Source organism: Malus domestica, chromosome 05 (genome assembly GCF_042453785.1).
Source record: "Malus domestica chromosome 05, GDT2T_hap1".
Classification (NCBI taxonomy): Eukaryota; Viridiplantae; Streptophyta; class Magnoliopsida; order Rosales; family Rosaceae; genus Malus; species Malus domestica.
In genome coordinates, this window is record NC_091665.1 from 32,576,271 (window position 1) to 32,590,021 (window position 13,751).

General features: G+C 39.0%; 1 protein-coding gene across 1 annotated transcript; it reads right to left on the minus strand.

Annotated features, from left to right (window-relative positions):
• Positions 1–212: 212 nt before the first annotated feature.
• LOC103419889 (histone H1-like) lies at positions 213–1,636 on the minus strand. Its single transcript, XM_008357980.4, has 2 exons — positions 1,282–1,636; positions 213–1,161 (listed from the first exon to the last, which is right to left on the minus strand). The coding sequence occupies exons 1-2, from the start codon at positions 1,480–1,482 to the stop codon at positions 469–471; spliced, it is 894 nt and encodes a 297-aa protein (XP_008356202.2). The 5' UTR covers positions 1,483–1,636; the 3' UTR covers positions 213–468.
• Positions 1,637–13,751: the final 12,115 nt, after the last annotated feature.

Sequence of the window (13,751 nt, forward strand, 5' to 3'; positions counted from 1 at the left end):
AAGACTAAATTACTTTAACCTAATATTGTTATGAGCATTGGGGTTTTTTCTAAATTTCCATAAGTTTGAATTGAAATCTACGCACGCAGATGGTTTGGGAGTTTACCAAGCTTGGAAAAGAAGCAGGCTAGCGTCTATGAAACGTCGTCGCTTCCTTTTTGGATCGTTCACGCGATTGGAATATGCAGAATAATGCTAAAATGCGCAGGGGGGAACACGATAACTCTTCCTCTTCTCTAATTCATCAACTCAAATGTACTGTACTTTGTTACAATCCGATCCCAAACTCTCCCCCACAAAACCCTAGACAAAAATAAACAGACCGATCTTCAGGCACAAAATTACTCGAAAATGGAAAATATAAAATAAATTCCGGATTTTATATTCCTTTTTTATAACTGCAGAGACGGAGAGATTTACAAGACTACCCCTACAGACCAACTAGACTCTCTTCCTCTCTAAACTCTCTCACTTCCTTCCTCTGCGAGCTGGAGCTTTCCTCGCCGGCGACTTCACGCTCCGCGCAGGAGCCTTCTTCGGAGCCGACGCTTTCTTAGGGGCAGGCCGGGGGGTCGGAGCTTTCCTTCCGGGAGACGACCTCGTCAGCGTCCTCGACACCTTGGCTGGCTTCTCCTTTGGCTTCGGCTTCGGAGCAGCCGCCTTGGGCTTGGCAGCAGCAGCTTTTGGCTTGGCGGCCGCGGGTTTAGGCTTGGCGGCGGGTTTAGGCTTGGCAGCAGGCTTAGACTTAACCGGAGCAGCCGCTTTGGGCTTCGGAGCAGCAGCTTTTGGCTTAGCTGCGGGCTTTGCCTTCGGTTTCGCCTTAGGCTTGGCGGCAGCAGCCTTTGGCTTGGCCGGAGCTTTGGAAGCTGGCTTTTTCCCTCCCTTAGGCTTCGCAGCAGGAGCTTTTGCCTTGGGCTTAGCGGCCGGCTTCTTCTTCACCGGAGAAGCAGGCTTCGGCGCCGAGGACCTCACAGGCGGGATCTTGTAGGAGTTTTTGATCTTAACGATCTTATCAGAACTCACAAGCTTCTTCAAATGGAAGAGCAGAAGCTTCTTGAAGTTGGGCGGCAGCTGCTTGTGCTTCTCCTCGATGAACTTAGTGATCGCGTACTGGCTCGAACCAGTCCTTTCCTTCAAAGTCACAATCGCGTCCTTAACCATCTGCAGAGACAAAATCGAACCGGAAAAATCAGATCGTAAACCCTAAATTCCCAAAACTTGCAGCACACGAATCGAGAAATTGAGGATTCGAATTCTAGAAAATTCCAGAAAATGCGTTACCTCTTCGTACGGAGGGTGAGCGGGAGCGGCTCTCGGCTTCCTCGGAGCAGGTGCCTTCTTCGCTTTGGGCTCCTTGGCCTTGCTGGGCTTACCGGGATTGTCTGCCGGTTTGTCGTCCGCCGTCTCGGCGGTGACCGGCTCGGGAGGAGGATTCTCGACCGTCTCGATCGCGACGGCCACGGTTGTTTCTTCGGTCGCCATGCTATCGAATTCAAAAGCTAGGGTTAGGGTTTGGAAATGGAGGGGAAGGGGAAGGGGGAGGAGGACTGAAATTTCAAAGAGGGAAGAGAGAGAGAGATCTGGATCGACCAGCAATGTGCGTGTGTTGATTCACAGGTAGTTTCGTTGTGTGAGAAGATGACGGAAATTGGACGGTTTAAATAGTCAAGTGCGTGAGGGACGATATCCCAAAGCTGAGCGCTGATTGGTGGAGTGCCCCAGCACGCGGATCGCTGCCTTTGAGGAAGTTTGAATGTGGGCCTTTGGATGAACCGTTGTGGACGGTTGTGGATGCTCCGGGTGGGAGAGGTGTAAATGGCTGGGTTTGGAAAATGAGGTGTTCATTCTTGCTTTGGGTGTGCTTTTGTGCTCAACTGATTTGATCACAAGTTGAGATTCACTTGATGGATTTGAGTGAAATCTTTTTCACCTTGTAGGAAACTATCTTAGCTTTCCGACGAGTGTTTTTTCGTGTTTTTCCGATTACGGGTTTGGGATTTATTCGGATTTGAAGCCCCAATGGTCAGGATTAGGGTTTATAATGATGTTATTGTCATCTCGAGCGATTTTCGAAGAATGCTCCGAACCGAACCAGGATTTTTTCACCACACCCGATACATACGTAGTTAAGGAACGCGCCGGTTCAAGAATCACAAAAATCTGAGCAGATTCGGGTGTAGAAAAGTGGATCGGAACATGGATGAAGTTGCACAAAAGTTTTACTCTTTGTGCAAAGGTGTGACATATTACATGTGGTAAGTATCCTATTTGTAAAAAAATCAAATGACCTAACAAATTAGCACTAAATCTATACGATCAGTGACATCAAAAGTGATCTTGGAACATAAATCCAAGTGAAATCCAAATCAAATGGTCATTGGGTTGATTTAGAATTAAGTACATATGTTCCTCTAGCATGTAGAACATTGACACATATGCCACTTGCAACTTATGTAACCTGGCATGGTCGACTTCTTTCTTATCCTTTTATACCTTCAAAAACTGAGGACAACACTGTATTTTTACCCCAGATTAAAGCAAATTTTGATGTAAAATATGTAGTAGGTAAACAATAGTTCTTAGTTTTTTGCTTATCTCACTCACTGGATTGCTAATTGCACCTATCAAAAGGGTTTACATACCCAGAAGTTGCTAGCAGCTTTTGCTGCACCTTATATTTTCCAGAACCTCTTACATATGTTGCATCAAAACTCGTAATACAATTAAATTCATCTGTAAATTAAGAAACTAATACTGGAAATTTCGGTGCAGTGAAGTGACTTGGACCATACACAAGAACAACATAATCTTCGGTTGTCATAGGTATGTCGTTTTGGTACCACGAAATTATCCATTACATTCCGCCAACCAAACGGGACCTCAGATTCCTCGCGCCGGATGGATGTTAGCTCTTTCATGTACATAATTGTTTCCTGCATCTGCTTCAACCAACCGTGGTACAAATGCAGATAATGCACCTGCTTTCAACTTCAAACTTGTGAAAGTTACTAGCTTGTTCTTCCCAGATTTTGTGCAGCGTTGAATTAACGGGTGGCTTTGATTGATTGAATTTTCGTGTTTCCTTTGCTTACCATACGCATATAGATTATTATGTTGCCTGTATTACGACATTCAGTTGGACGCATACATGAATTAGCTAACAAATACTGGAAATTTGCATCATGGCCTTGCAGCCAAGTGACTCGGACTTCTCACACGAACGTCTTCCTTTTGTTACAATCTATCATTTTGGTAACTCGAAACAATCCAATGCATTCCGCTACCAAACGGGCCCTCAGTTTCCTCGCATCAAAGGAACCTTAGCTCTTTCGTATACATACTTGTGTTCCTGCATCTGCTTCTTTCGTATACATACTTGTGTTCCTGCATCTGCCTCAGCCAAGCATGGTAAAAAATGTACAAACACCAACTTTCAACTTTAACTTGTGAAAGTTACTAGCTGGTTCTTCCCTTGTTTTGTGCAGCGGACGAAACCAACGGGTGCCTTGATCGAATTATGTAGTTTTCTTACTAACTAATACACGTACAGATTTTGATATTATCTAAGTCGACCTAGTCCTCCCATTTCCTTCTTAAACAACTAATTACATAACAACTTGAATTATTCAAGGAATAATGTACCAATCTGTTTGATTATCAAGTTGGACTTCAATCCAGCACAAATTCTAGTTTGTTATTGTGTCTTCGGGGTTTACGGGTGTTAAGCATTTTGAATTAAGGTTTTTCGTGTTTAAGATTTATATCAGAAAGATAGGTAAATAAAAGTCTGAAACGATGTAGCTTTAGACATAAGCACGATTCCAAAACCAAAAAAATATAGTGGAGGATTCAAACTTTGTGGGAATATATATGCCTAGAGTCCATTTAGTTTGATCCTAAAGTTGACTAAAATCTTAAAGATATGACAAATCCTTGCAAATTAGGATGTGTTGCAAGATTCATGCCAACACTCGCCTCCCACAACTGGGAGTTTACCAATTTTCAAGGTGATAAACCATCAACATAAGTACTAGAGACACCAAAAAAGTATCTCAGGTTTTGGTTGTTGAAGGATGCTTGGCTTGGGACTGCTTTTAGATTGGGTAAAAGGCTAAAAGCGCTTCTAGTGTGACAACATATAGAGCTTCTATCAAAAGCGATTATGAGCAAATATGATATTTTTCAACTTTCCATGAAAGTGATGTGAGATGTAACATTGAAATATTGTTCATGTTGAAATTTATTAAGACTCGCGGTGAATCTATATAAAAATACATACACGAAACACTATCGTATCATTTATTAGTTTGGTGTAGTAGTTTGTTCCCACATACCTTGAATTTTTCTCTTTCACATTGCTGGGCTTTAATACCAGACTAAGGATCCTTCACTCCCACCAAATAAATGAATATGAGATATTTAGAAGTTCACTCTGCGGACCAAACGAGCCCTTATATTTTTAAATTATTCATAACATAATATTACACAATTTCCCCATATATCTATCTTTTTTTATGGATCATATTATCTAATTGTCAAGTCTTTTTGTTAACAAGTCAACTCTTTTATTTTTGACTTAGCACTTAGTTGATTCATTTTTTTTCCAGGAAAACTAATGAAAAGGGCTTGAAAACTCTGAGTTTTAATGATAAGGACAAAATAAAGGGTAAAGTGAATAGTACCAGGATTGACTTTTTAGTGTAAAAATGTGGTTTTTCGTTAAAGTGAACAATACCGGGTGCTTTTCGTTAAAGTTCCCTTTTTTTCTCTTAAATGAATACTAGACTCGTAACATGTGAATTAATAGATGTCATATATAGACACTAGATAATAACATTTTTAAAGAAACTTTAGCCTTCTAAAGACTCGTCTCCCGTTCTCATTATCACATCTATGGAGTTCAATTGCAACACGTACCTTTGTCATCTCTTTGAAGTGGCACCATCTCTCTTTGTCATCGCCAGATTTGACGGATAAGATGTAATGAACTAACCCAAATTGTTAATGGTGACAAATAGATGTAGTTGGTTAGTAAACAATGATTTAGAATTTTAAATCCACCGAAGACAATGAATCCGTGATAAACTAAGCATCAATTTCAGATTCTAAGTACCTTACAAATAAGTCTATGCAATTTCACAAATTTTAAAGATAAGATTTTAATTGTGGTCAGGTGTTAATTCGAACTTAGAACTCTATAAAAGGAATGTTCAAGGAATACCATACCAATTGCTAGTTGGTTATATTGGTTGCTAGTGCTACCGCCTTGAGCATAGCAAATGAAATATATAACTTAATTATTTTCCATAAAAAAAACACTTGTTTGGATATTAGTGGACAATTGAATCAAATATTGACAACAAAACAATTAAATATCGACGACGTGCCTAAAAAGAGAATCATTTTTTAATTAGAAAAATTATCATCTAGACCAATTTCTCGGAAATGATCCTCGCCGGATCCTTTTCCTGGATATCCTAGAGATCTCGTGATCGTGATTGCTTATCGTATATCATGCGGTCAGTTTTCGTTAGGTACTATTTATATTTAATTTTAAATTTTAAATTTTGAAATGATTTCCGACCGCACAATATACGATGCACGGTCACGATCACGAGATCCCTAGGATTCCCAGAAAAAAGGATCCGGGGGGATCCTTTTCCCAATTTCTCATTACTATGGTTATTATTGTTTGTTAAGATGGCCGTCAATTGTTAAAATGGATAATAATGTTTGCTTACAGTAAAATCATCATTATGTTCTTAAATCAATTTACAATGATTTCCCCTATACAATTATCTAGTCTCAATTGCCACTTAGTAGCATGGTATAATAATATTCCTCTTTACTTATAAGTGAGAAGTTCTAGGTTCGATTTTCGCCAAAGACAAATTTGAACAACATTACTGCTAGCTTACTGTGAGGCTAAACCCACTCCCTTCCTTCTTAGTGTAAATAATATCGTTTGTTCAGAAAAATATTACTTAGTCTAAATTACTTACTCCATCTTTCTTATGAGAGATTTTTTAGTGTACCCGCAATATGGGCACATAGCCATATGTCATTATACAAGTGGAGGAACACTTGAAAAAGAAAACTTCTCTCCACTTGTGTAATAACAGATGACGTACAGCCTTATATTCCTGGCACATTAAAAAATCTCTCCTACTTATGGATAGCCAACCATTACTTGGCCTCGTTTACCAGATCGTATAAGGGATCAGATAAGGCTAATAATACGGACCTAGTCGTTTGGTGTCCTCTCGTATTAAATAGTCGCCGAATTAATTTAAGGGTAATTTTATTTAAACCCATCTAACCTATTTCTACACCCAATTTACTCTTTTCACCCATTTGATTTTTAACTAAACTATTAAGATCTCTTTAAACCCAAATTTAATACCTAATATACCCCTATAAACCTAATTCAGTATGTAGATTTATTTTTACACCCATTCAATTTTTTAGTCATATGTAAGATTGAAATCGAAGAAGAAGACTAAGAAGGAAAAGGAGCTGCTGCTCCATTTGTTAGCCATCACTTCATCAACGCCTCTTCTCCCCCTACTAAATCTTCCCGCCACCGTGAATCTACCGCTTGGCAGCCTCTAGATCGTCAGACCCGCGGGGAATCGAATCGGCCGGCACTCCGTCATCGTCGCGCGAGGATTTGGTTTATTTGGACTCCTTGATGAGTCCCATACACTTTGCGCGACCCTTTTATACAGACCTCATTTGTGAGCTTCTATGCCGAGCTTGGTAAGTTGTGCGATGCGCATAAGGTGTTTGAGGAAATGTCTGAACCATGTGCGGTTGCGTGGAATGCGATGATTGATGGGTTTGGGAAGAATGGGGAAATGGGTTGTGCTGTTTTGCTATTTGAAAGCATGCCGGAAAGGGACGTGGTTTCATGGAAAAACGTTATAAGCAGGTTTGGGAGAAATGGGTGTGGTTGTGCTGTTTTGAGTCTCTTTGCTTCCGTAAATTATGTCTCTAGTTTCGGTCGGAATGGGTGCTCTAAGAACGTCATTTCTTGCATTGGATGCATGGTGTGGTTACTCTGCAATCAAGAGGTATGATTTGTTAAATAAACTTTCTTTATCTTCCTGCAGTTACTGATGAATAATTTGTGAATGTAATATCATTCACCCGTATCTTCATCCTTAATTTGTTAATGGTATTAACCTTTGTGTAGATTTGCGTTTAAATGTCATAGAAAATCAAAGGCTGGAAGGGACATTGTGTATCAAGTAAATGTAATTGCATTCCACCCCGTATAAGTTACTTTTTTCTATAAAAGGGACTCCCTCACCATCATTAGAGAGCATCAACTCTAACACATTATTCATGTATTGGAGAGCGAGCCCTTATTCTATAAAAGGGACTCCCTCACCATCATTAGAGAGCATCAACTCTAGCACATTATTCATGTATTAAGGAGCGAGCCCTTATTTTATAAAAGGGACTCCCTCACCATCATTAAAGAGCATCGCCGCCTACTGAGCAACCGCCTCGCCGCGAGCATCAACTCTAGCCCATCATTTATGTATTGAGGAGCAAACCCTTATTCTATAAAAAGGACTCCCTCACCTTCAAACACCACAAGCTGAGCTAACCAAGGCAACATAAGCCATAAGCCGAGCAGCCTCGCAACATGTACTACATCTAGTTGAGCCTCATTTCACATTGAGCGCCGCCTCATATCGAGTATTCAGTTCTCGACGACATCTAGTTACTTCGGCCCACACATGGACTGAATTTCAAGTCTCCAACCAAAAGATTCTCTTGACTGAAGACTTGGGGGACTACTGTTTATACCATACTTAGGGCCTCTGTATTTAGATCTCGCACAAATACTCTAGGGACTCAAATGTAATTATGTAATAAATGGAGGGGCAAATATATAATAAGTGAGGAGCCCTTATTCTATAAAAGGACTCATCACCCTCACAATTAGGAGAGGCCAATTCTTAGGCCTTAAGCTCCCTCATCCTCTCAAAGCTCTCACGCTCATTCAGAGCTCTCTCTCCCTCAGAAATACAATATCAGTGTGGACATAGCTTAAACCTTGGGGTGAACCACGATACTTCTTATGTTATTTACTTTCATGCAGATTCACGGTCGGATTTACATTGTTCCAAGACCCCTCCGGTTTTGTGCATCAACAAAATTAAAATCACATTTGATGACGATCAGAGCTTTCTTGTGTTAGCCGGGCCGGAGGAAGATGGTTGAATTGAACGAATTTCGCGTTCACGTTTTAGTAAGCAGAATGAGATTTAATCTTAAACGGATAATAGAGTTTACCAATAGTCTTTACAAGAAGAAAAACCATGTTTTAATCATCTTCAAGATCCAATAAAATTTATTTTTCTCTATGAGAGCTATTAGGGTTTTAGCAGAATGAACGTATGATAAACAAAGAATGATCGTAGGGTTTAATTATAGTGTTTGAGTTTATTGATAAATTTGAGTTTTATTATTAATTTCATTTTGTACTTAATAGTAATTATGCAATAGGGTAAAATAAACAATTAACATTCAAAATTTTAAGTTGGGTGTAAAAAGATGTTGCATGGATTTAAATAAAAATTTCCTTAATTTAATCAGTCTGCTTATTTAGTAGGGTATACACCTGCTGAATAAACCTTTTTCCAAAAGGAGTGGATTATTAGTCTGAATCCTTTTCCTTTCTCTCGCACTTCGTTCTCCACCACACCTCATCTCGCCGTCGTCTCATATTGTTGTCGTCATTCTCATTGTCGTCTCCTATCGCCGACGTCGATCTCCCCGTCGTCGATCTTCCCATCGCCTTCTCTTGCTGTCACCATTCTCCTCATCGTCTTCTTTCGCCGTCGCTGCTCTCTTCATCGCTCTCTCCTCGTTGCGCCAAGCACCGTACAAAGAGAGTTTCATTCTCATTCACAACAGTCAAATTCGAATTGGATTTTCTGATTTGGTCTGGGTTTATTTTGGAATCTTGGTTGAGAATTCGAATTGGGATCTCCCCATCGAATTTGAATGGGATATTTTTTTGCTGCTATTTCTGATCTGATTTGGGTTTATTTTGAAATCTTGGCTGAGAATGATGATAGAACTTGGAAATTAGGAAAAATTTCATCTGGGCCTTTTTTTTAATTAGATTTTGCTTCAAATGGGGCTTTTTAATTTGCTTTTTATATTGAAGATTAGGATTTGAAAACTATTTGAGTTTTTAGATAATTACATTGAATTCATATTCAGTACCGTATAAATAATATTGTCATTAGTCTGATATTACACCAAACTTCTGATTAATTTAGTCAGTACTATCCTATGACTATTTATCTTATTCGACTGAAATAGTCATTACATTCCAAACTGCCAAACGAGACCTAGATCGGAAAATAGCTATTAAGTAATAGTTTAAAATGAGGCAACGTGGGGCAATTTGTAGCATTAAAAGTTGTATTGGTCAAATTTCTAAAATACAAGGACCAAACTGCTACATGCACTGAACTTTTTGCTTCAAAGTGTGATTTGCTTCTTTTAATTTTTAACTTTTTGTGGACGGTAACGTAATTAAGGTACCGTTTGGTACGCAGACGGGACGGAACAGGACGGAACAGATGATGTAAATATTGAAAAAGATAAGGAGAAATTTTGTCATAAAATGTTATAAATTTGTGTTCCACGGATGTGGAACGGGTCGTTCCAGGGGGAAGAGGTGGAACGAAAAATCAGCAAAATTTCGTCCCATAGGACAACCCGTTCCACAGATTTTAGGCGCACCAAACATGGGACGGAACGGCTCGTCCCGCTCCGTCCCGTCCCGTCCCACGTACCAAATAGTACCTAACGGTCGAACTTTGGCCGTACCCGCAATCCAGAAATTACGATCCCATATTTCCTCCCTAGGCGCAAATAATGTTGAGAATGCAGTCAGCCCGTCGGATTCTCAATTTTTCTCAAAATCTTTTATTCAAATCAGCAAATAGTTCCTTTATTATTTTAGGGGCATGTTTGTTTGAGATTGTTTTTGCAAGGACTAAGCCGTTTTGTAACGCTGGAGGCCTCTGTATGGTATAAAATGTCAAAAAGAGCTTCTTCATCATAGAAGCGCTTTCTAGAAAAGTATATGTGAGATGATAATAAATGCTTCTTCAAGACGTACTTGTGAGATGATATTAAATGCTTATTCAAGAAGCACTTGAATTTTAATGAAAATGCGAGCTTGTTTATAATGAAAACACTTTTACTAGAAGCGCTTATGAGTAGAAATGTTCTCTACATAAGTAACTCTAAATGAAATTTGTCGTGTGCATTTTGTGTTGGATTTCAACATTGTATGAAGCAGAAGGCAATGGCATTGATCGATAAATTGCGCACAGCGGTAAGTGATGTAATTTGACAATGCCATTTCGAAGTGACTGTTCATCTACATTAGCCCTTGATTTCATGTTTGGGTAATGGATTTTTGGAAATGGGAGATACTTTGGTTTGGTTTGGTTTAGCCCTGCATTGGCTTGTATTTCCAAAGGTATTCACCGTAGGCACAGACAACGCGTGATGTTTTCGTTGAATTCGCGTCTAACACTAACACTAGTGTCAAGATAATTCTATATGTGTTTGTTTATCATAATTATAAGAAGTGTGTTATTCTTTCACGTTGTTCGAGTTTAATCTGGTTAGCATGTATCATCTTCTTTATTTGCATTGACATTGTTTTGTGTCTAGGGATGGGCAACGGTTATGGTAGGCGGGTAACTACGGTTATTTACCCATAACTGTTTATGCTCATACCCGCATAACCGTTTACCCGTTGGGTAATTGCCTAAACGGTTATACTCATACCCATAACCGTTTATAAATGGTTAACCACACTTATAACCGCATACCCATTTAACCGTAACCGTTTAATACCCGTTTACCCATTTATCCTTTTTAACCCGTTTTTCTTTTTTTTCTTTTTTTTTTACCATTACCCCTTTTTCACCCGTCTACATGTTTTTTAACAACTTGAAAATTAAAAAAAAATTGTCATAATTTTTTTTTTGACAATTAAACACCGTTATAGGTATATTCATTATATATTCTCATATTTTAATTTTTTAAGTCCTTATACAATTCTAATAATTGAAATAATAGTTTACGGACGATATTTTTAACTGTTACCAATGAAGGTAAATATAATATTTGCTAAGTCTTATTCGGTTACAAAAATTGTTTAGAAGACATTTCTGTCAAGGCATTTCAGTCAGTTTCACGGTTACCCGCAAGGAATTTAAATTAATTTGGTCATTTCCTTGATGATGAGAATCATCATTCCTGTAGCAGTGTTATTGAGAGAATGACCGATGAATTTCTTGCTAATTTATTGGGTGCTAAGTATTATTGGATCGAGAACATGGTTTGTGTTAATTTTACATATATAAAATAAATAAGTAAACAACTACCCGTTTATAACCGCGGTTAATACCCATAACCGCCCATTTAAATTTTGCGGGTAAACGGTTATACCCATAACCATTTATTTATCTAAACAGTTACCCATAACCGTAACCGTTTAATTTAAATGGGCAGGTAACCACGGTTATCCATAATCAATGGGTATTTGTCCATCTCTATTTGTGTCGATGCTACTTGTTTTAAAAATTCGACATGGCATGATCTGCACGCCCTCAATTAATAATAATGTGGCATGTGGATGCTGGAAACATCGTCTTGGGTTGCATGAACTCCGTTCAGTTTGCACTGCCACCGTTAATCTGTCTTGTAAGTTTAACTTCATGCCGTTTGTATGGCTACCAACACGATAGAAAGTTTTCTTGTGAGCTAAGATAGTACTGCAGGGGAAAATATTGTTGTCCAAATATGATGTTCTTTCAAGTATCAATCGACGTAATTATTGTCAAAACGTGTGGTTACGTCTATCTGTTAATTTCTACGCTTGAAACAGAAGCGAGAGGCATCTTCGGATGAGAAGCCGGAGCCAGTCAGGACTAACATCCACAACAAGTTTATTGCACCGGAGATGATTGGTGGCGTTATATATACAATGGCCAGGACCATTGGGTCAACCTTGGACAACATTCGAGTGTTGGACATGCTAGGATGGGACTGGACTGGGCTTTGAATCATGTTCTATTGATACCCATTCATCTGCTGGGACAATTAGTCCGGTGAATTCGGGAATCTAATTTAACTTCAGGCCGCAATCCTTATGGTCTCTCCTCTGGTAGACCTGATTAGGTAGGATTAGTCCAATTAAATTGGATATGAAGCATATTCATTGTTTGATGGCGTTAAGGGTCTCATGGATCAGATATGGATTCGGATCTATATCCAAAATAAGAGGGGTTTTGAAACCCAATCTTAGACATCACGAGCCAAAAAAGCCCGTGCAATACCACAGGTTTACAACTCTAGTTCCACATAATTACAACAATGTTTACAATTCTATTACTACATATATACAACCATATACAATCCTATTTACACATATATGCTAATCAGCATTTAGAACTATGTGAAATGGGGAGGGAGTTTTACCTCAGTACAAAACTTGATAAAATTAAACAAACCCCATGTCATTTGGTCTGCATTTTAACCCCTCATCTTATAAACTAGGCTAAATGTTGCACATGGACCGTCGATTCCCACCGCAAAGAAGGGACTCTCCATCGTCACCACCATTGGTGTTCTCTTCCTGCTTTCCTTTGCCCAAAAAATTGGGAGCCTATGTACAACCAAAAGTGCAGATTTCTAAGTCCTAGCTATATACAATTTACTTGAATTCCTCAAAACCTAATGCAAACAACTAATTTGGCTAAAATTTGTCCTTCATGTATTTTCCTCATCCGAAAAACCAATATAAGGTTCTAACCATACAACCAAAACCTCTAAACAGCTACAATCAGCTCACCGGAGAGCATAACACCACTTTCAACAGCCACAAACTCATCATCACGTAGCAACAACATCCCTGTTGAGCAGAACTTGGGTTTTAAGAAACGGAAAATGAAATCGGATAACGTAATGTTATTTTCAAAAGATTTAAACATTTACATTGACTCACAAAGAAGAATATGGACAACGACAAGGAGGGGATGCAAATCAAACCTAAAGGCAAGTGCTCAACTTCAACTCCTGAACCCTCCAACCTCGTATACGCTTGCTTATTGTTGATCAATCATTGAAAAAAAAAAAAGCTTTTAGTTGACCAGATGCCATTGCCTTATGCCACTCCCATAAAACAACCACAAACCCATTTCCATGTGGATTTGGGGAAAATAAAAGATTCAAAATTTAGTCATCCAAATCAGGAGAAAACAATTAAAATTAACAAAAATTGAACCTTGGGAAGAGAAAACTTTCTGAAATTCAAAAAACCCATGTGAAAAGAGTTGTCGAGGGAGATTCAGAGTTCAATTCGTACCTTGAATACTTGATAGTGAGGTTGCGAGGGATAGGTGAATGCCTGAAGCCGACGCACAACGAGTTGCCTTGTCCAATCCCTAGCCAACCTACCAAACATGCCTTATTGGTATAAAGTTTTGCCGGAGAAAAGTTGTCACTTGAGTATATTGTTCTGTGTTTAAATTTCATGATATGACTACGTGTCTGGTGATGCATGTTGTATCCATATGGTGGTAATGGTATCCAAACACAACGGAGTTGATCCTTTGTAATAGTCTTTGACCACATAACTGATCAAGTTGCCTTGTCCAAGTTTTTCTCGCAAGGCAAAGCTTCTCTTCTCTTCTAATACA